Below are 25,074 nucleotides of genomic sequence, written 5' to 3'. Positions count from 1 at the left end.
AGGCAAGGAATATGGGAGAAGAAAGTGGGAAGTTTCAAGTTGACAAGTGAATGCTTACCTAAAGGCTGCCCCTAGTTCACAGGGATTTTTCCCCTGGCACCCCTAGACAGATGAATTGTTATCTAGTTTTCCCAAAGTATACTCAGTCTTTTATTCCTACCAACCAGCCTTCTAATATATAACTATAATTTTAACTTCAAATTGCATTCTCATCCTTATTCCTGCTCCATCGTCACTGTTACCTTTGCATGCCTCTAGTTCCATGCTGTTTTATCCTGCAACACACCATTTCCGATATTTTATTCCCCAAATTCCTTGTGTTCTCCCTAACGACCATCTCCCCTTTGCCAGGGGATATCCTGACCTCTTCCTTTCATGCTCCAGTTTCCTCCCTCAATTCCCAAGTTGGATTTAAAGACTAAACTGCCTCCTCAGAGTGAAGCTGCATCTGCCACCATGAACCCTAACAAACTCTTGAGCAAAACTCTCATTTTTTGGAAAGACACCTTCCTCAGTACTGCTCTGTCCAAGTGGACTTGCACAAAAAGCAGTAGCAGTTTCTTTAATCCACAGTGGACAAAATGCTTTCTTCCAAGCATCCCTGTAGCTGGCAGCCTTGGAGCTGTCAGCACTCCAAGAGTTAACTACCTGGAGAAAAATGTTTTAGTATACAGAAATAGTTGCTTGTTTCCACTTCAATTCACACCAGAAGATTATAGCAAAGTGAAGACTTATAAGATGATTAGGCTGGACAGGACAGAACTCCTCACAAAACCTTTACCATATACAGCCAAAGTTCAAATCCCCTTTGCAGTCCCACTTAGGATTATTTAGGAAAACACAGCACTCAGACAAAAAATAGCAATCTAAACATATCCAGGGGATTCAAATACACCCTGGGTGCCAATGTGCCACGGGATACAAGCTGATGGCTAAGTTATAAAGCCCTTTGAAAGCTGTCCCTAAAGACCTGAGAGGTCACCTCCCTACATCTTCTTGACTGTCTCAGCTGACACAAACCCTCACCCATCTTAAAATAAGGTCTGACATGACCTGGGAGAGCAAACAGAAGAAGAAAGGGCCTTTATTGGTCAAAAATTTCACAACTGTACAACTCTCTGACCAAATTAGATAGGAGATGCACCCTGGCAGACCTCTCCCTGGCTGCTTTCAGGGCATGCTGCAAGCAATTACTTATTCCAGCTCCTCTATTTTGAAACCTCACATCATACCTTACTATGTGTTACCCTTTTCTCTCCTTCCCCCTTACTTGCTGTGGGCTGGTGTAGTTATGGGATCACTCCTTACAGGTCAAGTGGTTCCCCCGATGAGAAAAGATTTGTTCTCCTGCCAGAATTCCCCCCACTTTTTTTTAAAAAAAAAAAAAAAAGGAGTTTAAGTACATATTTTGAGTTCATTTTTTTTTATCTCATCCCCACTCCTTTTGTGTTTAATGTTTCACTGGTTTGTATTTATAGTGCCTGGATACTCAGTAGGAGAAACTGATGCACCAGCTAAAGTTCACTACAATTCCTCAGTATGAGCAACTTCCAGAAATATCCACTCACATCATCTCAGTTATTAAGAATTTAAATAAGTTCTTTAGTACTGAGAGCATCCACAGCAACACATACGCAGTGAAAAAAAATCCCACAAACCTTACACTGGAAGGAGTAAGTGCTGCAGGGGTGAAGCATCTAACCCCAATTAGATCCGAGGATAACTCAAACCAAAATTCAACACAATACACATTTCATATATGGAGGGGAAAAAAATAAAGCAAGAAATAGCCAAAAGCAGAGGTGGGGTTTGTGCCTGGAAGCCTGCAGCAGGCAGTGCTTACCCACGGGGTTGCAGCTGCAGGGCTGGCAGCCCTGGTCGCTGCCCCGGCGGTAGAAGCTGTCCCTGCAGCGCTCGCAGTGCGGGCCGTCCGTGTTGTCAGCGCAGCCCCGGCAGTGGCCACCGTGGCCCGTGGAGCGGTACAGCTCGGGGTCGAAGTAGCACTCCTGGGACCTCCCGTTGCAGTCACAAGCTGCAAAGACAATGTGCCGTCAGTGACCAGCCAACCCTGACAGCACAAAACCCTACAAAGCTCAGAGGAGCTTTTAACCATCCTGAGCCCCAGGGCGTTTGTGCATCATAAGGACAAAAAGGGAGAAGTGTGTTTTTGTGGTGGTTGAATGAGGCTGTAAGGATGAAACAAACTCCAGACCGTTCTCATCTACATTCAGAAGAAAACCAGCACTTCCTACTCCATTCCCTTGCACATCAGGCTGCCATTTGCAGCCAAAATGCTGCCCTCCCACACAGCAAAACCAATCTCCATCATCCAAACGAGCATGAGAAGGTAACAGCGAGGTTACTCCATGCTGTAAGGAGAGTTTCTCCCCTGGATTGCAAATCCCATCTGTCTAGGCAGCAGGACAACACAGTTTCACCAGCCTATCGAGGGGAAGACCAAGGTCTTGACCAGACAGCTGGGACCGATCAAGACACACAGAGGTCAGACAGGAAGAAAGTTTTTCTGTCTGAAAAAGCTTCCCCATAAAGTAAACTACCAGGAGCTGTGGTCTGGGACACAAACCCAAGCAAACTGGTGTTCCATGACAGAGAGCTGCATTTTCAGTCCAGAACTGCTGCAACAACCTCGAAATGGGATGAAACAGTTGACAACCAACAGTTAACAATTAACTGTAAAAACCAATAACCCAAGTACAAAGGCAAGTCAGCAGATGCTAAATGAGGAGCTTTTGTAAGGGCAGTTATACTCCAGCATACTAAATACACATTTCTTTTCTGTGAGTCCTATAAAGTACAAGACTCTACATTTTTGCAGGACACTTCTTCCCTAAATGTTGCTCCCATCCTTCTCCAGAAAGGAGATGCCTCTTCCTAGGGATCTACCAGAAAGCTCCTACAGGATAGGACTGGAATGACTAACTGTCCCATTAACTGTGCTTAACACTGACTGACTGCAACTGAGGTTAACTCCAACCATGCAGGGCCAGCCTCTGTCTCCCAGCAGAGGCAGGGGACACAGCCCCTGCAGCCTGTCCCCTGAAGGGTGGCCACACGTACGCAGGCACTCGTTGGCACTCTCTGCTGTCGCTCTCCTCCATGGACGGTCGTTGAAGAAAGGAAGGCACTTTTCACAGTCGACCCCAAAGGTGTTGTGCTTGCAGTTGCAGACCAACTTCCCAAGCTCATTCTTCACACACTCGCTCGCGTGCCCGTTGCATTTGCACCTGGTCAACAAGAGGCAAGGAACAGGTATTTAAACTCTACGGATCCAGGTCACTCACAGAGCAACCCCCAAAACGGGGACTGGATCTGAAGGTCTGAGATAAATTCAAAGGTAGGTGGTCACAACAAAAGTGAGAACCCAACTGCTGTTGTTCAGCCTCGAGACAAGGAGACTCCAGGAAATCTTATGGAGGCCTTCCAGTATCTGAAGGGGGTTTACAAGATGGAGAGAGACTTTTTACTAGGTCCTGTAGTGATGGGACAAGGGGCAATAATTTTAAACTCAAAGAAAGTGGTTTGAGATTGGACATAAGGAAGGAATGTTCTGCAATGAGGGTGGTGAGACACTGGCAGAGGTTTCCAGAGGAACTCTGGTTGCTCCATCCCTGGAAGTGTTCAAGGCCAGGTTGGACGGGACTTGGAACAACCTGGGGTAGTGGAAGGTGTCACTGCCCACGATGGGGGCTGGATGGTCTCTGAAGGTCCCCTCCAAACCAAACCATCCTATAAAACAAAGAGGTGCAGCATACTCCAGGTAGGCATTTAGAAATGGGAGAAAGTTAATCAATTCCTTTGCAGTCTTCAGAGTAAGCTGAGTAGGAGAAGCAAAGATTTGGTTGGTTTTAGGTTAATAAATTTTGCACAGCTTCTCCCTGGTGAGAGTCCAGAACACAGTGTGCTTGCTGGGTGTGGGATACTGTGGTATCAGTAAGAAATTAAATAGCACAGAGGTGACTAATAACAGAAGTCCAGGGACCTCCAAGACTGGTGATACAGCCAGTACAAATCCCCATGTGGCCCAATCCCAGGCTCAGGACTGGTCTCTGCAAACAGTCGAAACACTGCACTGGTCTCAGCTCTATTTATTAAAACATTTTATCATCAACTACTTAAGGTTTAAACATTCTGCAGTAGGCTTTGGCAAAAGGAATGGACAACCACAGCTGTGTCATACAGTGCTCCAGATCTTCACAGAAGATAGCTCCCAAAACAAATGTGAGGCAGAGACACTGAGATTTTCTACTTATTGTTTTTCTAGCTACAGATACAGGCAGAAAGCAATTAAAACCAATTAAAAAAATCACACAAAGCACAGGGCAGGAAAAAATTTCTTCTTTTGTTTCATATTTTTGTTACTATTTTCAATCTCCACCCTCCCAAATCACTTAATATTTCATCTAATCAAGGAAAAAAATATTCAGTCTCTGTCAGCCCTGAAATTACAGCCACAAAAGCTTATGCACAGTATCTGCATCAAGCTACATAAAATTCATTCTACTGCATTTTTGGTTTAGGACAGTCAATAAAGACCAGAGCCTAATGGAATCATGTGAGTATAACCAAAATCTTTAAAGCAGTCTAATAATCCTGACCAAAAGCTTTAAATAAGTACAGAGTTTTATTGTCTACTCACCTACCACCCACAGCAAAGTCAGAAATTGCATAGTAGTAAGACTTGAGAACTTTTGGGTCATTGAAAACTTCATCTCCAAATGTGTTCAGACGATTGAGGGTCACTCTAATATCTGTAGCCGTCACCCATTCCTAGAGCAGACAAGAAATCCCATCAGAGGAAACATCAAACCTCCCTCTGGAAAGCACAGCAGTGCTGTGTCATTAGCAGTTCTATTAACAAAGCCATTTATCAATCAGCACGTTCCTTCCTCATCCTATCCCCCTCTGCACCTCGGGGTGTCACACGCTCCTGCCCCAGAGGCCTTACACTGTATCCTCTTGGTTCAGGTGAGTTTCCTGGACCCCACTCCTCTCTGGATACCCTTTCCAATTCCTCTTCATATCCTGACTGCTCTCAGCTGGGAAGCAGTGGGCAACCTCTTCAGCAAAAAGTGCAGTGCAGGCAATTATGCCAGCTTGCTAATTGTATGTATCTGCCTGCCTGCAGTGCTCCTGCAGACATACTGCACCAGACTGAAAGTCACAGACAGACAGATGAATGAGGCTGGGGAAGGCTGAGGAAGACAAACAGACAGGCAGATCTGACTCGCAACACAAGAGCTTTTCATAATATTTACACAGCATCTTCAACACATAGCCCTGCCCTCCTCCAGCAACAGCCAGCAAACACAGCCTGTCCCCAAATTTCACATCAGCTTCAGCCCATGACTCTCACTGGCACCTCCCTGCTTTTATTACAGCTTTGTAATGCCATTTTCCTTCAAACACCATAAGAGAAGAACACAAGAAAAACACAATTGTACGTACAACTGTGCTGCAGCTGCATCACTGCTCAGCCACTATGATAAGATTGAGTGAGTTACAAACACTGGCATACACACGTGGAAATGCCAAGCACAAAAGACACATTTACTTCAGTTCTGAAAAGCAACACCAAAAGTTTTATACAAACTTTAGGAAACTGGCGGTCAGGTCTCTGTTCCTAAAATAGAGAAGTCTATCAGAAAATTAAACACATTGCTAACTTGAAATCTCCGCGTTCACCGTAACGATAAGACACGGTTTTCTGCAGGGGTTAGCTGCACGAACGAGGTGGCCAAACTGGTTCTTTTCCATTTCTGGAGTTCTTCCTTTCCCATTAATCTTTATTTCTGTTTGCAGAAACGAGACCCACCAGATTCTGCTCTCCTGCCTGGGGACCAGACAGACGAGACCCAAGCCTGCTGGGTCCTCACATCTCAGTCTGCTCCTGCTACTCTAAGAGGAAAGAGAATTGGTGGCAAACACAGTGCTGAAAAGAAGACAAGGAGCCCCAGTGGTGCAAATCCCACAGCTTTAGCTCCTTGTTGCAATTTAAGTTAGGAAAGTCACCAAGCAGAATACAGAAAGTGGTAAGTAAATCAGATAAACTGCTGCTCCAGTATGCTCCTGCCCACTGCCCAACCACCACTGTGAACAACAAAAAAACTCAGCCAAACCCCTCTTGCCAAGCCACTTGTAAGAGAAAAATTCCGTGGATAAAATCAAGCTCCTCTGCTTCAACACACACGTAAGAGAACAGGTCAGGGATTCCTGTAATGCTTTTATTTGTTTAGAAGAATCTCATATTTCTTAATTTTTTCTACTCAAAGTATACACACAAGATGCCTCAAATATAAATTGAACAGAGGCTTTACCTTCCTCTGTCCTTGTATCTGAAACAACAAATGTCCACAGCTGCTTTCTAAGCAGGTAGAGATTTGCATCCATCCTCTGAAGACTTCCATGATGCCTAGTGACAAATCAACCTTAGTGCCACCAGTTTTGCTTTCTGTACCATAAACTTACTAACAATAGAGTCGAGAGCTCAAAAGTGCCTCTTAGGAATGTCTGTCCCAACCTACCTGTGCAAGGGCCTTTCACTAAGAGTAAGGGCTGCAGTACAGCCCAGCAGGCACAAAGCCACAATCCACGATGACTACACACAAAACCAGCCCGCTCAGCCCGCTCAGCCCACCCACCCACCTCAGCCCTGCTCACACACCTGCAGCACAGGGCTGTTGTCAAAGTTGTAGGCACTGGGACGCCCCTCTAGCGTTGAGAAGGCCACGTTGCCCCCGGTGAGGGGGGAGATGTCGCTGAACTCGTCGGTGCAGAGTGCCTGCTGCTCGTCCTCCCCGGTGCGGATGAAGCCGCGGTTGACTTTGTGGTAGGTGCTCTCGCAGGAGCCACTGTAGTACTGGTAGGGCACCCACGGGCCGTCCTCCCGCGTGCGCTTGTAGATGGCAAAGCTCTCCGGCCGGCTCGTGTGGAACTTCAGGCGCACGTATGTGATGTCGAAGGCCTTCCCTGCGGGTGAGAGGACATGGGCGTGAGAAAGACTTGGACTTGGAAAGAATGGAAAGAGCTGCACTGCAATTCTCTCTTTGGAGAAGCATCTCCTGGCGCTATCCAGAACACCAGGAGTATCTCCTCCAGCCCAGTGCTGAATCGCCCCACAAAGACAAGGTGAAGGAAGAGAAGGCAGAAGTTGAGGGCAGATTGAACAGAGAAATAAACAGACCTACGGACTCCTGTGCAACCAAACACACATGTCACAAGGTGCAGTTCTCTCCTGCAGACGCTCCCAGCAGTGTCCTTACCCCAACAGATGACAGACTTCATCAAACCCACAAACAGTTTGTGGGTATCTAAGGCCAGGCTCCAAGTTAATGATGACATTTGATGGTATTTTTTCCAAATACATGTATGAAAGAAACAGTATTAACCAGAGAGGTAAAAGTCACACTGTAGAGTCTGGTTTGTACCTCTTCTTCCTCCCAAAATAGACAATATCTCAAACTCATTCTATTAGTCACAAAGCCTTTCTTCCAGCACTGAATTACTGAATACACACCTCTTCTACTCACTGGAAAGCCAAAACGAAGTTTAAGTTTCCCAGACCGTATATTTCAAGTCATCAAGACACATTTTGGATCAGAGTGCAATGATTTACAACCCTGCCACGTTCTCCGTTTCCTAGGCACCTCCCTGCCCTCTATTCACCTCCTAACAGGCTTGTAGAAGTCAACACATTGTTCTCCCTCATGGATTCTTCTCCAGTGACTTGAGCATCTACCCCCGTGCACATAAACCAACTGCCCAGGGGACTCACAGCCCTGAGAAAACCCATTAGGAGACAAGACCCAGAGCACATTTCAGCCACCTTCCTCCACCACTCCCGCTGGAGGAGGGACACGTTCCCAGGGGGAGGCATATAGTTGTGTGCCAGCTGTTCTTGCTCCACCTCGGCAAACAGACTGTACGATCAGGACACCCTGGAGCACGTAGGGAGCTTGCTAAAACAACGTGAGGTTTGTTTGGAATAAAACCTCGGGTGTTTAGTCCCTGCCATGTTCTTTTATGCTCCCACCACTTCCAAGAAAAACACTGCTCTAAGCAGAACTTGAAGCCATCACTGGTTCAAAAAAAAAAAAAAAAAGCGCTACTAGAAGAGTTTCAGCTGATTGAGAAACAGGTTTTTTCAGCTTGTAGGAGTCACAAGGATTTAACCTCAACTTGTAAAATGAATGAACTCCACCGTGTTAAATTTTAACATGAGGCTTTGCCCCTGCTGAAGTGTTCATGAGAGCAGACCTGACGGCACCAGGCAAGGAGAACAGCGTGCCCCTCCAAGCACACACGCACAGCCCGCCGGCAAGGAACCAGGTCGTGCACCATGGTGCTGCCTCACAGGCCTCCCTCTGCTTAGACTGGGACCAGGCATGTCACACCCACAGCATGGCTGGCACAAGGAACCAAAGCAGCAGGAGAAGCACTGCAAAGGGTCCAGAAATCAATGTGCCAGGAAAAAAAATAAAGTAAAAATCAAGACATACAGCACCTGAAAAACTACCTCCCCAAGGATAGAAAAAGACCAATAAGTACTGTCTGTGTGTGACGTGCAGGACAGCTAGGGTGTTAGATGGATACAAACCCCCCAATACTTCCCACAGAACACCCTTCCCTATTTATATCATGTGCGTGGTTTCAGATGACCTAAGCACAAGACTGGAAGCCAGACCATTCACAATCTGTGGCTCTTGCTCAGTACTTGCTCACTGTTGGTTTGGGGTTGATTATTTAATGAGACCTTCTTACACACAGAAGACAAGCAAGAAGCAATCACAGCATTAATGCCAAACTGGCACTTTCCACAAAGGCTCAAAACTCCAAAGGATCGACACTCAGCACTAACATAGCTTAGGCAATATCCTCCCTTTGCTGCCTGGTGCAAGGGATTAATCCTGTTCCAGGGATTTGGGAGTATTTTTCTCATGAATGTCAGTGCAAGGCAAGAAGCAGGCATCATGTGCTTCCTCCCAGGTCTCCCATTTCTCCTGCTACTTGGTCTCTTCTCAAAAAGAGAGCTGCTCATGAAGGCAAAATATGCTTCAGAGGTGAAGAACGTGCAGACACAGAAACTCAAAACTGACAGAAGCCAACAAGTTGGACATGCACAAATATCTTCTTCAGGTCCATGAAAAAGAAATCCCAAACAAATCCAGGATTTACTCCCCATCTTTTCCAGGTAAAGGCAAGGAGCTCTAGAAACAAATGCCTCCTCATTCTTCTGCAGGAAACCCCCAGGGTACGTGTTGACCTGCAACTTTGCCAGCCTATCCCAACACCTTGTATGGGCAGCAACTAAAAACCAGACCTACTATCGCAGTTTTGTCAACAGTAAAACTATCAACAGCTTAATGAGAAAGTTTTCTTTGAGTTCACATGCTAAAATAAAGCAAAATATAAGGCTGAACGTCTGCTCTGGTGGGATTTCTCGGGGCAAGTTTCACGACAAGTGAAAACAACAAAGACATCAGGCAAGAGCAGCCATTCCATGAGTCAAGAGGGGGAAAAAAATAAGCCAGAGCCAACAGAATGAAGAACACTCCATTAAGCTGTGTCAGCTGAATTGTCAGGAATATCCTGCTCCTTTGACTTGGAGTGGTTAGTTTTCCTCCACTAGTACTGCATTCCTCTGGTGTGAAGCAAAACCCCCATGTTTAGGCTTCATAAGATGGTTTTGGGGAGGAAATGCTTCAAAAGAATCCTGGGAATGAAGGGGGGGCCGGGCACGTGCTCTCACTCACACACAGCTTTCAGCTCTAGCCGAAAGGCCAGGTCACAGCCTGCATGTCCCGGAAAAGAACTCTTTTTTTTCCCCGCTCCACTATAACTGGATTACAATCCGTGTTCCCAGACAAGGTCTCCCACAGCTCCTTGCAAAAATCCCAGCTCAGCTAAAGGCACAACACATGCCAACTGCACTCTGGGCAGTATGAAAATGTTTTTCACAGAAACTCCTTGTGCTAAACGGTGAAGGACCCTCCCTTTTTCACCTCCAGTTTTACACGACAGGCCAAGGAAAACACATTCAACCCCCCCCACCCCGACTGAGCAACCCAGGTGAAAAAGACATTTATAGCAGCTGGGAATGTAACTCCTTGGGAAGTGCAGTTAATGGCATTACAGAGGAATGCCGTTAATGCACAGAGAGCGGCTGTGTGCCGGGCTGAGCAGCTCGCCGTGGGTAAATACTGCCGGGACAATGGGGTTTACCCAAGACCAGCTGACACACTGTGGAAATAAACACGTTTCCCCACTGTTCACACTGAACACAAAATCTGTGCTTAGCAGCCTGGCAGCTCTTCAAGGTTCCAGAGCCTTTTTCTAGCAAAGATAAGCAGTCCAGGTTGCTTTCAAGTCTTGCAGAGCTGAATAAACATATGCAGCTATTACGCTGAAAAATGGTGACAGCAATAACCAGGTGAAAGGCAGTTTTAAACATTTAAATGTTTAAACATTTAAACATTTCATTTAGAAGACAAAAAGTCATTGTTCTCCTGTTCCTAGAAGCTGGTAATTATTTTGATCTCAGTTTGACTTAGAAGTGTCTGATAGTGTCAAATGTCAGATATTTCCCTCTGTGTACTGAAAAGTGGCAGATCTGTTTTGCAGGAAGAACTCCACATGCTGGAATCAGTGACCACGAGCACAACCTGACTTGTCTTTAAAATGTTCAGAGCTCAAAATCATGAGCTGCGCGTCTTAAAACTGCATCTTTTCCAAGGCATGAAGCTGCTCACCAGCAAGTGACAAGGTGACAAGATAGCCAGCCTATTCTGACAATTCAGGTTGATGTAGAAATCTTTTAATGTCTTTCTCTACAATAAGTAAGTAAATCTATAAGCCTTCGAGACAGTATTGTAATTATGGATTCAACAGAGCAAGTCCTGGCTGTCTAGAGAGGCAGCAGCAGCAGTGGCTTTGGAAACATTCAGAGTTGTTTGATTCAGGGGATGCTTCCCCCAACAACCTGTTCACATTGTCAGGCTTGACCAGATGCTGCCACCAGCAATTACAGCCCTTCCTCAGCAGGGTTATTGCCCAATTGTGTATCCCAAGGTCCACCAGGAAACATGCCATGCTGAAAACCGTAAAGACAGACCAGAAAAATGTAAGCAAATGCCATTTAGATCTTTACAAATTCCTCCCTTTCCCCCCAAGTTAGGAATTCGTCCCTACGCACAAAAGGTCTCCTTGTATTCGGGCCCCTCAGAACGGATGGATAATTTACATCAGGAAAACTGTCCTGCCAGCTGGCACAATGACTACAAGTGTTGAATTGTGAGCAGATGCCCGGGTGAGATAAGCCCAGATGACACTTGCCTCCTTCATTGTCGGTCCACTCAATCTCCTGCATGTGGGAAGAATCCACTCTACCTCTCCTGCATTCCCTGAACTCCCTCCATGCATCCTCCCAGCAGTGAGCTTGAAAATACAGCCACTGAGTTCTGCTGCCCAGGGAAAAACTAATCCACCTGAGAAGACTATACTGGGCAACAAACCAAGCCTTTGCAGATTTCTTTTCAGCAAAATCCACTGAGCAATAATGAAATTGTTTCCCTTATGGTTAGCTCCTGTTTCAGGGCAGTTTTTTCATGCAGGTACCTGCTGACAACCCATGTCTTAGCAAAGGTTAAAAGAATTGAAACGAAACCAGCAACAAATAATGCCCACTTACTGCTTTTTGACTGGATTTAATTTCCATTTTGCAGTTACAGGGCAAACACCGTTGGCATCTCATTTTGCTCATCAGACCTGTTTCCCTGTCACTCCCAGGAGGAGATGTCACCTTTCCCAGACTGAAACATGCCCATGCCATTTGCCCTTACTCCTGCCTCAACTCTACCCTTCCTGAACCATCAACTCTCCCACCACACAGCTATAAGCGGACTGATGCTTCAAGACACTCATCTGTTCCTTTCTGACAAATAAAGAGCCACTGGCCATAGCAGGAGGCAGCATCTCCCACCACCAAGAGCTATGAGTAGCCCAGATTCCAGAACCTTCACATGAGCAGCACGTTCCTTGCAAGGGACAGAAACTTGGATCTCAGTAGACAGAGTCCAGCAAGTTCACAGCATCTCATTCAAGACTGATCACTTCTTGAGCCAACCAACCATTCCAAGTTCTCAGCTTTCCATGCTAGAAACATTCCTGGAGCCTTCCCTTCTGAATCAGAGGGGCTGCAGAACAGAGAAGAATTTTTAAGGTGAACGAGTTACCCCGTTCCACGGACAGGATAGGATTTTCCAGCATGCAGATGGGCAACGAGAGCAGGACAGAGTTTATAAGGAGTGAAGGAGAGTGAGAAACACCCTAAGAAACTTGTTATTTTGGAATAAAGTAGTTTCATTAAACAACAGCCCAACACCTGCAAGACACGTAAGCACAAAGTTATGTCGCTTGCATCACATGTGCATGAAAAAGCCAAACTTATGACTGAAAGCAGGACATTTCTATAGTTCTAGAGCAAATGTCCTTTACAACTACTCCCCAGCTTTTCTGAGAAAATTTGTGGAGGAGGAGGAAGATGAGAGTGCTGGTATTGCACAAGCAAATGGAATATCCAGCATCTGAAGAAAGAAAACGAAGAATTTTGACTTTCTGATGAACTCCACTGGGGAAATAACTCCACACAGGAGCACGGATGACAGCTCTCAAGTGCCAAGTCGTGGCCCTCAGAGGAACACAAACTTGTAATAATAAACCTTAGGTTTATTTTCTTGTTCTCACATGAAGAGCCTGAAGATTTATGCACACAAAGCACGAACAAGAAAGGCCTGAAGGATTTTAACAGTCTTCTCTTAAACCACACTCCACCAAAACAAAGATTCTGGCTTGGGGAGCTCCTCCACAGATGGGTGCCTGGGTTTTAAAAGAGCCTGTCAGAGAGATAAACATGGATTGCTTTTTCTGGGAGCCTTAAGTACTAAGCTGGGGACAGAGGAAGGAAACGTGTTTGGGACGCTGGGGGAATGAGCACAGCCCTGAGTGCGCTGGAACGAAGGTGAACTCCCACCACCCCATTAGATCATGCATTCTTCCAGCGCTCCCAAACAAAGGCACCATTGACTCCTGCGTGTGGGCGGCTCTGGACAGCAACAGGCTGCCCAGTAAATTATTGCATGATAATCCAACATTGATAAGTCATCGAGGCTGCTTGTTTTAGTCATGTTTCCAAAGGGGGGAGGAGGAGAAGCTTATTTCCCCCTGCATGGGCTGAAGGCAGCCTTGTAAAAAATGTGGGTTTTTTTCATTTGATCACTTTTAAGACAGTGTAAAAGTCAGAAAACCTTATCCAATAATCTGGTACAGCTTGCTGCCTTATTTGTACAGCTTTGATGCAAAGATGTTAAGTCCGTTTCCCAAAACAGCCAGCTGTGTTTATTCACTGGGGACTGGAAAGATCCCATGTCCAGCACAAAAGTCCTATCTGAACAGGAAGCCTCAAAGTCCTTTTTCAGCACAAACGATAAAAGCTCATTTTAAAAAGGCACTTTACACTTGGCAAGCACAGCCAGATCTTGGATGATCAAGGACACCACGGGCCATTTTGGAGAGGGCTCCATTCATATATCTGGACTGCAAAGCTACCTCCTGCCACCAGCGTCGGCACCAAGATGAGCTGCATTGGGGTTACAGTGGGTTGGGATCCTTGGAAAATTCATCTCCTTGTATCGAAGAACCTGAAATTGCTGCACGACCCTACACCACCCCAAATGAAGGAGCACAGGAAAGTGGGGGTTTACTCTCCCACAATAGGGCTTTTACCCAAGAGGCAAAGACAAAAAGAAAAAAAATTGATCAAAATAGTTTACTTACGCAGAAAAGACAAAAAAGTTGTCTTTTGCCCTTTATTCTCAGCAGAAGAATGTGCAGCAATTACCAAGAAATCATCCTTCCATCACCAACAGCCCATAATGACACCATCAACAGTAATAACAACCCTTTAAAAGGGTTCCAAATCACTGCAGGACCTTGGTGTCCAAGCAAGATTACCTTTTCCCGAGAGTTTTCCTCATGTTGGAGATACAACTATCATCCAGTAAAAACTGAAGCAAGCAACCACCACCACAGAGCCCCTAGAAGATCAGAGCTGGTGGCAGCTGGAGGCCAAAGGAGATTCACCAAAAAGCTTTCCATCAAATTGAACATTTCCCAACCTTGGCAACACAGAAAGGCATCCCTCATGAACGTTTCCTGTGTAAGACCACATATCCACACGAATCACAAGAAAGCAACAAATCTCACCCACCTTCCAGTCATTCTCATAGTATTCAACTTAAACAGTGAATCCCATTTGGATCGTTTCCCCTCAGAAATTTTAATTTGACAGTAGGAGGGACTGTTCCTGATGTTCACTTCCAACTGTACCTTTTCAGAGGTGATATGGGGATTGAAGAATGACTGGGAAAAAGAGACTAAAAATTACTTTCAAACTCCAAGAGTTTAAATAGCTAAACAAGAAATAAGTTGCAGCTTCTTTAAACGTGGTATCTGTCCAATTGGCAAACACATGACTTCTTGTAAAAAGAAAATGAGTTTATTGGACTGTAGTGCTGTACCCTGAAAGCAAATTTAATATCAGATAATCTGGTGAGAATTACAAAACTGTTTCTTTAAAGGACAACTAGGATTTTACTGACTTGTGAGGGGGAGGGGAAAAAAAATAAAACAAAAAGCATTTTGTGAATGTTGTTAGTGCAGGAATGTTAACAGGTTTTCCTGAGGTCTGTTTTCCTTCTGCATGCCCTCCCAGGAGCCTCACCCTCCAGCAGGTCGATGCCCTCCCCTTGCTCTTAGCATGCACACTTTTACCCAGCACACCTGAAGTCAAACCATAGGCAAGATTTCAGTTTAACAAGTTCAGCAAACCCAACTGACCGGAGTCAAAAACGTCCTGGCCAAAGGCAGCATGGAAGTTACCCTGGATGGTGTCCGTGTGCGTGGGTCAGATGCTCCTCACTCCAGCCCAGCACTCCCAGAGGGGGGTACACCAGCTCCCACGGGAACATTGTCACTCGACCCAGTCCCATGGCTCCATCAGCCACTAATTTCTATTAAATAACATTTTGAAGCCTTTTCCCCTGTTGAAAGGCAGCACTTTCCCCACTCACCCCCCACATGCGCTCATACCCTGCAAGAGCTCCAACACCTGGCTTTGCTCCTATCTGAATTACATATCAAAAACACACAGCTCGAATTGTTGAGCCTAATTAAGGACAAATTAAGTGACAGGTCTATATACAATCAGTGCCCTGAGCAGCAGCAAGTTCAGCAGCTCTGGGAGCAAGACGACCTTCCAGACCAGCTCCAACACTGCTTGGCTGTACAGCCACGGAGAGGCCAGAAATGTTCCCTGCACAAAACACTAACTGCTCTGGAATTTTGATGGTTTAATCTCCCTCCAGCTCTTCCATCTCCCACTCACTAGCCCCAGATTTTTTTCAGACACAGGCCATAATTAACACCACTGCTATCTGGGAATAATACTGTTGCCTGGCCCACTGCAGACTTGACAGCTTTCTTTTCTCGAATATTTAAGTTTTGCCTTCTTCAGTAAACATTTAAGAAAACTAACTTGGAGCACAGCTGAATCACAGTGTTTAATGCTGCACAGTTTGCACGTCTCCCTTCTCCCCATCTCCCCCTCCTCCCAAGAATCTCCAGTGATGGATTTTAAGCAGCAGTTGACAAGCCCTCGTACTATCTCTTAATGCATTTTCAGTCAATTACAGGCTTACGCACAAGCTACTATTTATGAAACACAAATTGCAGCAATATCCATACGGCCCATTTTCAACCACCCACCCACACAACAGTTTTACTTTCTCAGTCTATTAAGCCGGGGAAGGAATTGGGATAAACAGCACTCAACAAAACCATTGCTGGAGCGAGGCCATTTCCAAAACAAAGCTTGCCACTGAGTTATGTTTCAAATATGTTTTGGAAAGTCAGAAGCAAAGCTCTTCCAAATTTTTACTGAAGCAGAGAAGGAACTGCACTCCAGTTCCTGACTCACAAGTAATAGCCAGCATGTGCCTTCAACTCCGCCTGTGGAGAATAATCTACACAAACTGCCAATGCTCATGGAAGTCACAAAGGTGTATTAAACACACAGTCGTGTGAGTTCATGTTCATCCACACGTCCTGTCTGGACACACATGAAGGGCAAAGCACTACTACATGCAGTGACTGTTTCTAAGAAAAGAGTTCAGCAGAAAACTACATGTACTTGAGAAGGTAGCATGGCTTAGCATGAAGCAACAGAAGCAACTCCCTATGATTATTCTGGAACACCACGAACAAAGAAAATGAAATTGGATGCTCCCCACTGACCCTTCAAAGGTAATACTAATTCCAGGCTTCTCAATACTTCCAGTTGCAAAATCTGAAGCTCTTGGTTTAATTGACAGGTTAGAAAAGAGCCAAATCTGCTTCACATCAGGGTCCGAAACACCTCAGCGTATCCACACCAAATCTAGATTTGGAAAGTTACCTGCAGATCAAAACTCCTTCCACCCAGGAAGGCTGCCCATCAGGAACAGAGAAACTGCGAAAATGCAAAAAAATAGGTACATGCACAGCTTTTCCATGCAATTTTGTATACGAGGGAGATGTCTAGACTGAGACAGCATTACTGTACTGCTCCTTTGTAAAGGAAGGACTGCAAAGAAGGTACCAACAGAGTCGCTGTCCCACTTCAGTGGGACCAAACACCACCTGGGATACTGCTGAGACAGTGTGACATCAAATGAGTTTCCTGCAAAACATGTTTTCCTACAACAGCCCCAGCAGATACAAAAAATTTAATATTAATGTATTTAAAAGACCTTCCGCAGGAATTTCTAATTTGTTGAGTTTATGTACCGGTCTTGAAACACAGGCCATACCGTGTGGGACAAAGGTAAACGTCAGCGCCTGGTTCCCAGCGGCAGGAGCGCAACGGAACCCTGGTGATTCCAGATGTGCAATTCATTCACCTTGTTAGCAGCAGAGCAGCGAGGCAGTTGTGCTGGAGAACAGGCTGAGCAGCCTGGTGGAAGCTGCACAAACACATACATTGCATTCCCAGATGGCTCAGAGCCTCCCAGCAAAAGCCCAAGAAGCATCTTGCACGTGGGGAGACAAACCTCCCGTCCCCAAGTGCTGTGCTGGGAGGCACGTGCCATGACCTGTTAGATCACACCACATCCTCCCCGGTCACACAGGTTCTTCAGCAGCAGGACAGCTCAGGATTTCCTCAGCACTGCCTAAAAAGAGGCTGACTGTACAAAAGGTGAGTTTAATCATCTGCACTGAACACCAAACGGTGAGATCTTCTTCAGGCACACTGCACTGCTGCAAATCCAAAACGAACTCCACAAGAAAGAAGGTATTTTTCTCAGGAGTGAAACGTAAATATTCATTTTCTGATTAGTACTGCTAAGGCAGTGACATTCTTTTTAAAATGCTGAATCCCTAGCTGAAGGAAAAAAAAGTACATTTTTTTCAAGTTAGATAATAACTCTCATAACTCTACCAGTAATATAAACTACCACACATTAAAACTTTGAGTAATTTGTTGCCCATTGGTGGCAGCCCACAACACAAGGTTGAGACAATTAAGTCTTTCCCATGCCTTCAGAGTCCTTAGTTTGTATCTTGACACTTTTGATAGTATTTTGGGGGGGAAAGGGGAAGAAACAGCCCCTTCAGCCCATCTGTAAAGCCACTGCCTTTGTGAAATCTCAAACAATACAACACTCTCAAGGTTTTGTTTTCACTAAATTCTTGTATTCTGGCTCAGACTGTCAAGACCCCACGGTATTCCCATGACTCTGTTGCCTAGACAGGTACCTCATTCAGAGGCCATATGAAGCTGCCTCCACACAAACCCAAACGTTAATCTTCACAGTATCACTTCAAAAAAAGATTTGTACAACAGTGCAATAGAAATGGAGCAAAATCCAGGAGATACCAAATGGTACAAATTCTAGAGGTTTGTTTCCTTGATGGCCTGGTAAGATAATTATTTTTAAAAGTTTACCACTTCCCAGTAAACTTCTGATACCAAAGGAATATCAGTCCTTATCCTAAAAGCAATTACTAGGGCCAGTCATAGGCAAGATAAAACCCTAATTTTAAACCCTCAATAGCAGCACGCATCAGCCACGGTAGAGAGCTGTCTTCTGGCACAATGCAAATCATGCTGAGTCTCTACTTCAATGACATAAAATTAAGAGGCAAAATGTTTTACCAAAGGAGATTCAGCAGTCACATGAGCCCCTGCGAGAATGAGTCGAACCCAGGATCTGTCCATGTTAAGAAAATGCTGCAAATGCGTTGGAGCAGTGGGGGAAGGACTCTTGTTCAGCATCAACACTGCCTTCTACCCTCAAACTTTTCCTTACAGAACTTCACACTAAAGTAAAAAAAAAAAAAAAAAACAAAAACCAAAAAACCTTGCTCTATAGTGTTTTTAGATGGAAAATAGGAGTTGCTAGAGATTAAAAGACTTCATTGCTGGTCTTAAACACAAGCAGATGGACACACACAGAAGGACAACTAAGGGCTGCCAAGATCCACGTGGGTAAAGCGAGGCATTTGCAGTCACTTCCCCCAAAGTGACACACAATTTCTGGTAATGCTAAAAAATGAGGGGTGGGTCAGAAGGAGCCCTGGGAGCAGGGGAATTAATAACATATGGCTTCCTACATGCCAGCCTCTTGGCTGAGTCTTAGAAGGGAGGCCTTGCATCTGCTCAACTCCACAACACGGAGTCACATCCGACTGCAGAAGCCAAAAGCTGTGGGAGATGAAGTTGCATATTTTAATCCCAGATCCCTCATTTCCCATAGCATTAACAAGAACTGTCATTATTGTGGAAAGGTTCTTCCTTTTACCCATCCAAGCAGAAGAGCAAAGGGTTCAGAAACTATGTAGGACATGACAGGGCACAGACCAGATTCTTAGATGAGTGTTAATTCCATAGGGTAATGCATTCCAGCAAGAGAAACACAACTGCCTCTTGTTTGCAAAGAGTCAATGAACAGCCATGCCTTCCTGAGTCACTGCAAAAAATTCCATGAGCCTCTCAGGGCACTCTCAGGAAAAAAGCTTGAACATACAAAGTTATGCAGCAATATCAGATGTAACAACCTCCCTCTGGATGAGTAAATGGACGGTGATAACCTCCTTGGATGTCTCACTCCTCCAAAGATTTGGAGAGTAGATTAAGTCAATGGCTCTACTCCCAAAAAAAGAATAACACTTGAATTGCTTCAAACACGTGGACAAGCAGCACATATACTCAGACTTCCTTTCACCAAGGCCTGATGACCCTATATTTTGCTGTAGATTATTTTCATTACAACAGAAATCTTACTTTTTTGAAAAAAATATTTTATTTCCTTTTAAAAATCAGGAAAAAAGTAATTATTAAGCTCATTCAACATTTCCACTACCAGCATGTTAACTCAGACAGTTGCTGAGTTTTCTTAACACATAAAAAAAAGTTCAAGTATACACAGTATAGTTTAATTTCAAGCCTATACAAGCCAATTAAAAGAAAGGCCCTGCTATAAAAAAAAAAAAAAAGAAGCAATGGGTCCATGATTAGATACACTAGATTTCACAGAGATGATAAGAAGCCTTAAATCAATACCAGCAATAATGTAATCACTTCCAGATCATGCTGGGATACTTCTGCAAGAAGTTATTTTATCTTAATTACTTTTTGTCAAGTTAAGGATAGGAGGAAAAAGCTAATTTTCAGTCCATTAAAATCCAGCAATTTACATTTCTTTTAAGAAGTGTTTAAAGAAATCCCCATTTCTGAAGGACAGTGATGATGATAGAGATGAGGTACAATCCTCGATAAGAAGTTGATAGTGTTGGCAGCTTAGCGGGGAGGATTTTCCTGGAATAGGTGATTTTGCTGAGGGTGAGTGAGCAGCTTGCCCTATCCTTCACAAGGCAGTATCACTCTGGTAAAATACTGCTGGAGTAAGCAGAGTTTACTTTGGATGAGACCTGGGAAGAGATCTTCAGGGAGTTTTAGGAGGCATTCATGCTTAGCCTCCTACCTCTCACTTCAGCTGCAAGAGTGTAATTTCCTTCCTCCTCGCAGTCATCTTTTATCTAACCCCTACGTACTGAAGGTGAGTAAATGTGAGCAGGGAGAAAAAATATCCACAAATTTAAAAAAAAATAAAAATTAAAAACCCACAAAATATGAAAGTTGGAGAGAGTGCAGCTAAAAATTTGTATACAAAGTACTTTTTACTCATGTAAAGGTCACTGATAGAGAAACAGTCACTATGCTGATCACATACTGCTTCGTTTCCTCAGGTACTACTGAGCTGGTCAGCTAATCAGGTCTGGTTACTTTTTATTCTTGCTGCAGAAAGCCAGAGCAGTTGGACAGATTGGCTTCTTAAGGGCATTTCAACCTCCCAGGAACATTAAGGACACAAATTATTCACCGCTTCATTAACCAAGTGACCAGATAGTAATAGCTTGCAAATTTAAACCACATTGCCTAACATGAGCATATCCGCCCCCAGACTCGCTGATTGAAGAGTAATCTATGTTCCCCCAGCTCAGTCTCCCACAGCTCATGGGAAAACAAAGCCAGGCTGTTCCCAGCCTTTTCATGGACATACCAATAAGCTTTGGAAATAAGATGAACTTCAGTGGGCAAATCTGTGAGCATGGAGATGCAGAAGAAAATCATTGTGTTGTCTGGTTGAAGTAATATATTACACTGCAATTCAGAAAGTAATCTTTTTTTCAGTCAAGTCTTCTCAAGATTCAACTCCTTCCCTACAAATATTGAGCTTTCAAGGCCCCCCTAACACAGATATTTTTACAGCTGAAAAAGGGGGATTTAGTCATGTATGTGCTAAGCAAAGTTTCCCTAAATATTTGTATCTCTATAGTAAACCAGCATGGAGTTGTGCCAAGTCCATTTGTACAGGATAGTCCCTATGTAGTGTTTAAATGAGTATTAAACTAAAAAAAAAAATGAAGTAACAGTAAGTCCTGCTTATGAGATCTTTGAGCTTGTTCTCCAGGCCTGAGTGGATGCTGAGCGCCGGCACACAGAAAACTCACAGCTCTCCCTTTTCCCACACTGCTCTTAAATCCCTTTAAAAGCAACTAATTCACCCAGTTCCCACTTCCGAGTGTAACAATGAAGTGCTCCAACAGCTCTGCGGATAATCTCTCAAGCCTAATACCCACTACTAACCACAGATCTTAAAAGTGTACTCAAACAAAACATCACTGGGGGGGGGGGAAATACCTCCAAACCTATGTAAAAGGAAATTACAAAACAGTGAAAGCTTGGTAATGAACTTGTAGGCAAGGAGCTGGTTTAACCTTCAGACTGCTCAGACAAACCACCACCATTCCTCAAGACAGTCACCATTCTCCCAAAGGGAAAGCATTAAGAAATTAAGAAGAAATTAATGCAATTCAGGTTTACAGCGTGGTTTAAAGGCAGAAGCACAATGTCCTGCATCCAGCTGAGCATGCAAGGCCAGGGAAGGGCTGTGCTCCAGGACGAGGGCTGCCAAGTCCACCCAGACACACCACATCTGCTCCCTTTTGATCACTGACAGTCTGGACAGCCCAACCCAGCACAAACTGTACTAATACTTTTGTTTTTCCTCCTGTTTATCCCTTAAACTTGCAGCTGCAGCGGGAAGCCTCTCCTCCTCATCGCAGCAGCCCCACCGGGCCGCGAGTTGCAGAACAGCACGTAGAGCAAACCCAGCTCCCCTGCTCCCATGTGTGAGACACCCACGCAGAGCAGCTCCACGGCCCACCCTGCCTCACTGAGCACAAGGTCCAGAGCTCCCACCCAAGGGTCCAGGACCCATCCTGACAGCATTTCACAGGGCAGCTGCCAAGTGCAGACAAATCACTTGTGCTTCAAATTCGGAGACTGAACAAAACAGATGTCAGCATGAAGGACACATGCCATCCCTCTCCTGCACACAAGAAGCACTTGCTTCTTCCCTTTTCCTCTTGCAGGTCCTTCCCAACCACACAGGGAGCTGCAACCGTTTCAGGCTATGAATCAGGGACAGGAAAACAGCCAGAGTTGTATCCAGAGTGTGCTCCAGGCTCACACATTCCTGAAACGAGTGGCAAGACAGCCAAGAGAAATTTCTGCCCTTGCCCTCTTGGCAACTGCTTTGAGGATAAGTGTTTGTAGGGGGTAGTGGTGTTGTCCTTTCCCCTCTCCCCAAAAAAACATCAGTGGAAGATCTTTGTATCCATTCAGGAACTGTAACATTTATTAGGGCATCAACCAGCAGTAAATTAAGTGTTGTGATGTTGGATTAATACTTGGAGCTCTTCAGTGTTTTAAGATGTTTTGCTCCTTTCAGTGGGTTACCATCCACTCCATTCCAATTTCAGAAAAAGGTAGAAAGGAGTTTTGAGACTGTACAGGCACATAATCTCTCAAAAAAATCAATCCAAAGAGCTTTAACCGATCTTCAGCATAAAGTCAGCAGAGTTTAAATGATTTCCAGCAGTTCACAATGAATGAGTATTCACAATGAATTCTGCACCAGGTGTTCCTGCTAAATGCTACCAAACCCAATAATCCCAGCAGTGGGGCTGCAGTGATATCCAACCTCACTGTGGTATTCTCAAAAACATCCTACAGTGGTGGATGCCACTTCCTACACCAACTTTTCCATCTCAGGTCTTCCCACCTCTCTAATTTTTTCTCCCCTTCTTCAACTTCTCTAAATTTAAACCATGTTTGTCAGCCCCTTCCCTTCTCAAAAAATCTTCTTCAATTCAATCACCAATTCCAACCAGCAGAGAGGTCTCCAGAGTTACGGATTTCATACAAGACTTGTGGAGCAGTCACAGGAGACACTGGACATTCCCATTCTCACTTGGAATGTACTAAAATGAGAGCTGTTAATCCTACCTGCCAATGGAGATACATCAAATACTGCATGGTATTTCTCCCAGAGTTAATTCAGATCTCATCTACAGAAATTAATAGCTCCAACATTTCCCTTCCAGCATGCCACACAAAACACATCCATGGAGTGTTTTATCTGCTCAGGTGCTACTGAATAACCTGACCTTGCTGCAGCCTTTTGTGTTCCTCAGAAACCACGTAACCAACTTCATTAGCAATAACTTCAGCAGCTGTGTCATTGAAGATATTACCTCTTCACTTTCTACAGAGATTGAAAACCAGAGATGCCAGCAGAGGTTCTTGAGAAACCTATTTCTAACCTCTGATGAAGAGTGACTGCACTTATTTTTCCCTCCTCACCACAAGCAAATCCTGGAGTGCAAAAGCTTTCTAAGCTTACCCCATGCTGTACCCCAAGCGCTCTTATAATTTTTTTTAGTCCCAAAATACACCTTAGACAACTTCTTTTTTTTTCTTTCACTGAAAAGGGACAAGTTTAAGAGCACCACTGCACCAATCTGCCCCTATACCTTATACCCACTCCAAGTCAACCATGAGCCTCTTCCCTCTCTCTCCCCTAGAAAACTTGCTGATCACCAAAATATCCTCTTGGCTGCAGATGTGGATTAGGGAGAGGGCTTTTTTTATCTTTCATTTTAAAAGACCTTAAGACAAATTTCAGAGCTTGAAGCATTTATTATTAGCTCAACCACCTCATGGCTAAGCTCCTATACTCACAGCTTGCCCTTGGTTTGAGGAGATGCTGCTGCTGTCCCAGAATGGACAACTCCACCCAAACCCTGTTAGGAGAAGCAGTGAGTTGCCCTCCCTGGCACCTGGCAAAATCTGCCACCTGAAGCTCAGCAATGAAGAGCAGAAAAATGCTTTTGTGTTACTTGCTTTACCAAGTCAAACCTCCAACTAGACAGTCATCAAAGCGACCCAACATTGTGCCTGGTGGGGCTCCTCCCAACACTTCCAGTGTCGAGTGGCAGAAACCCACTTAACTGATGACATCAACCCTTCATGAGCTCAGCATCACCAGCTATAAATAAAGTATCAGTAAAAACAAGGATGGTGCCCTGGAAAGGGAGACTAGCACATGGTGATCCGTCCTAGAGATGTAAGACGGCAGATGAAACCACGAGCAAGGTGCATTCCCGCCCCAACAAAACAGCTCATTTTGTTCCAAGCTCCAAAAAGGTAGATGGGCTTCAAGCCTCCTAGCCCAGCTGAAATGGCCAAGGGCACCCCGCCCAGTGTAGCAAGCTCAGGGTGCTGCTCCAGAGGAGCTGGACTCCAGTGAAGATAAGAAGTGATCCACACCTGAGCTCCCTCTCCCACTCCTCCTCCTCTGCCCAGAGCCTGGGAGCAAGTTTGGTAAACCACTGCTTCCAGACATGCAAACCAAAGCAGCTCAGGCAGATGTTTATGTGTATTTACACATTCTGTTTACAGAAGTTTCTGGAATTAATAAAATAAATCATCCCATGTGTCTGCAGAGGGCGGGGGCAGAGGAGAAAACACTGCAAATTCAGAAATAGGCACCATCTGTCCCTCCTGGCTGTCCTGGCCCTCCTTTCCAGCTCAGATGAGCTCTTTGAACCAGGCTTCAACGATGTGGAGTGGAGAGCTGCTGTCTGCATCACCCTCACCTTCATGCACACACTCTTTCAAGGAGCAAACACCAAACTGATGAGATTACAAAGCCACGGTTTAAGAAACGAGAAGCGTTCCTCTCCTTAGGTGCTTCTCAAGCACAGGTGCTGTGAGGAGAGGCTTAGGGAGCTAGAGTTGTTCAGCCTGGAGAAGAGGAGGCTCAGGAGAGACCTCACTCTCTACAACTCCCTGACAGGAGGTTGTAGCCAGGTGGAGGTCGGGCTCTCCTCCCCAGCAACCAGCAGTAGGATGAGAGGGCTGGGTCTTCAGCTGTGCCAGGGGAGGTTTAGGCTGGATATTGGGAAGAAATATTTTCCAGAGAGAGTGCTCAGCCATTGGAATGGGCTGCCCAGGGAGGGGGTGGAGTCACCATCCCTGGAGGTGTTTAAGGTGAGACTGGATGTGGATCAGTAGCATCAGTGCCATGGTCTGGGAACCACGGCGGAGTTGGAGCA

The 25,074-nt window shown here is 45.0% G+C and overlaps 1 protein-coding gene across 1 annotated transcript in view; it reads right to left on the bottom strand.

Annotated features, from left to right (window-relative positions):
- The window catches only part of LAMC1 (laminin subunit gamma 1), a 65,409-nt gene that overhangs the window by 17,699 nt on the left and 22,636 nt on the right, over positions 1 to 25,074 (bottom strand). Inside the window, exons 2-5 of the mRNA XM_051793492.1 lie at positions 6,683 to 6,987; positions 4,658 to 4,788; positions 3,079 to 3,245; positions 1,844 to 2,032 (exon numbers count right to left, since the gene is read on the bottom strand). Coding sequence (XP_051649452.1) covers positions 1,844 to 2,032; positions 3,079 to 3,245; positions 4,658 to 4,788; positions 6,683 to 6,987 — 792 coding nt within the window. The remainder of the gene's footprint in view (positions 1 to 1,843; positions 2,033 to 3,078; positions 3,246 to 4,657; positions 4,789 to 6,682; positions 6,988 to 25,074) is intronic.

The sequence above is a fragment of the Manacus candei genome, unplaced genomic scaffold, assembly GCF_025592945.1.
Source record: "Manacus candei isolate 608988 ecotype Guabito, Panama unplaced genomic scaffold, ASM2559294v1 h1tg000005l, whole genome shotgun sequence".
Taxonomy (NCBI): Eukaryota; Metazoa; Chordata; class Aves; order Passeriformes; family Pipridae; genus Manacus; species Manacus candei.
Note: the sequence above shows the minus strand (reverse complement) of the source record. Positions and strands in the feature narration are given on the sequence as shown.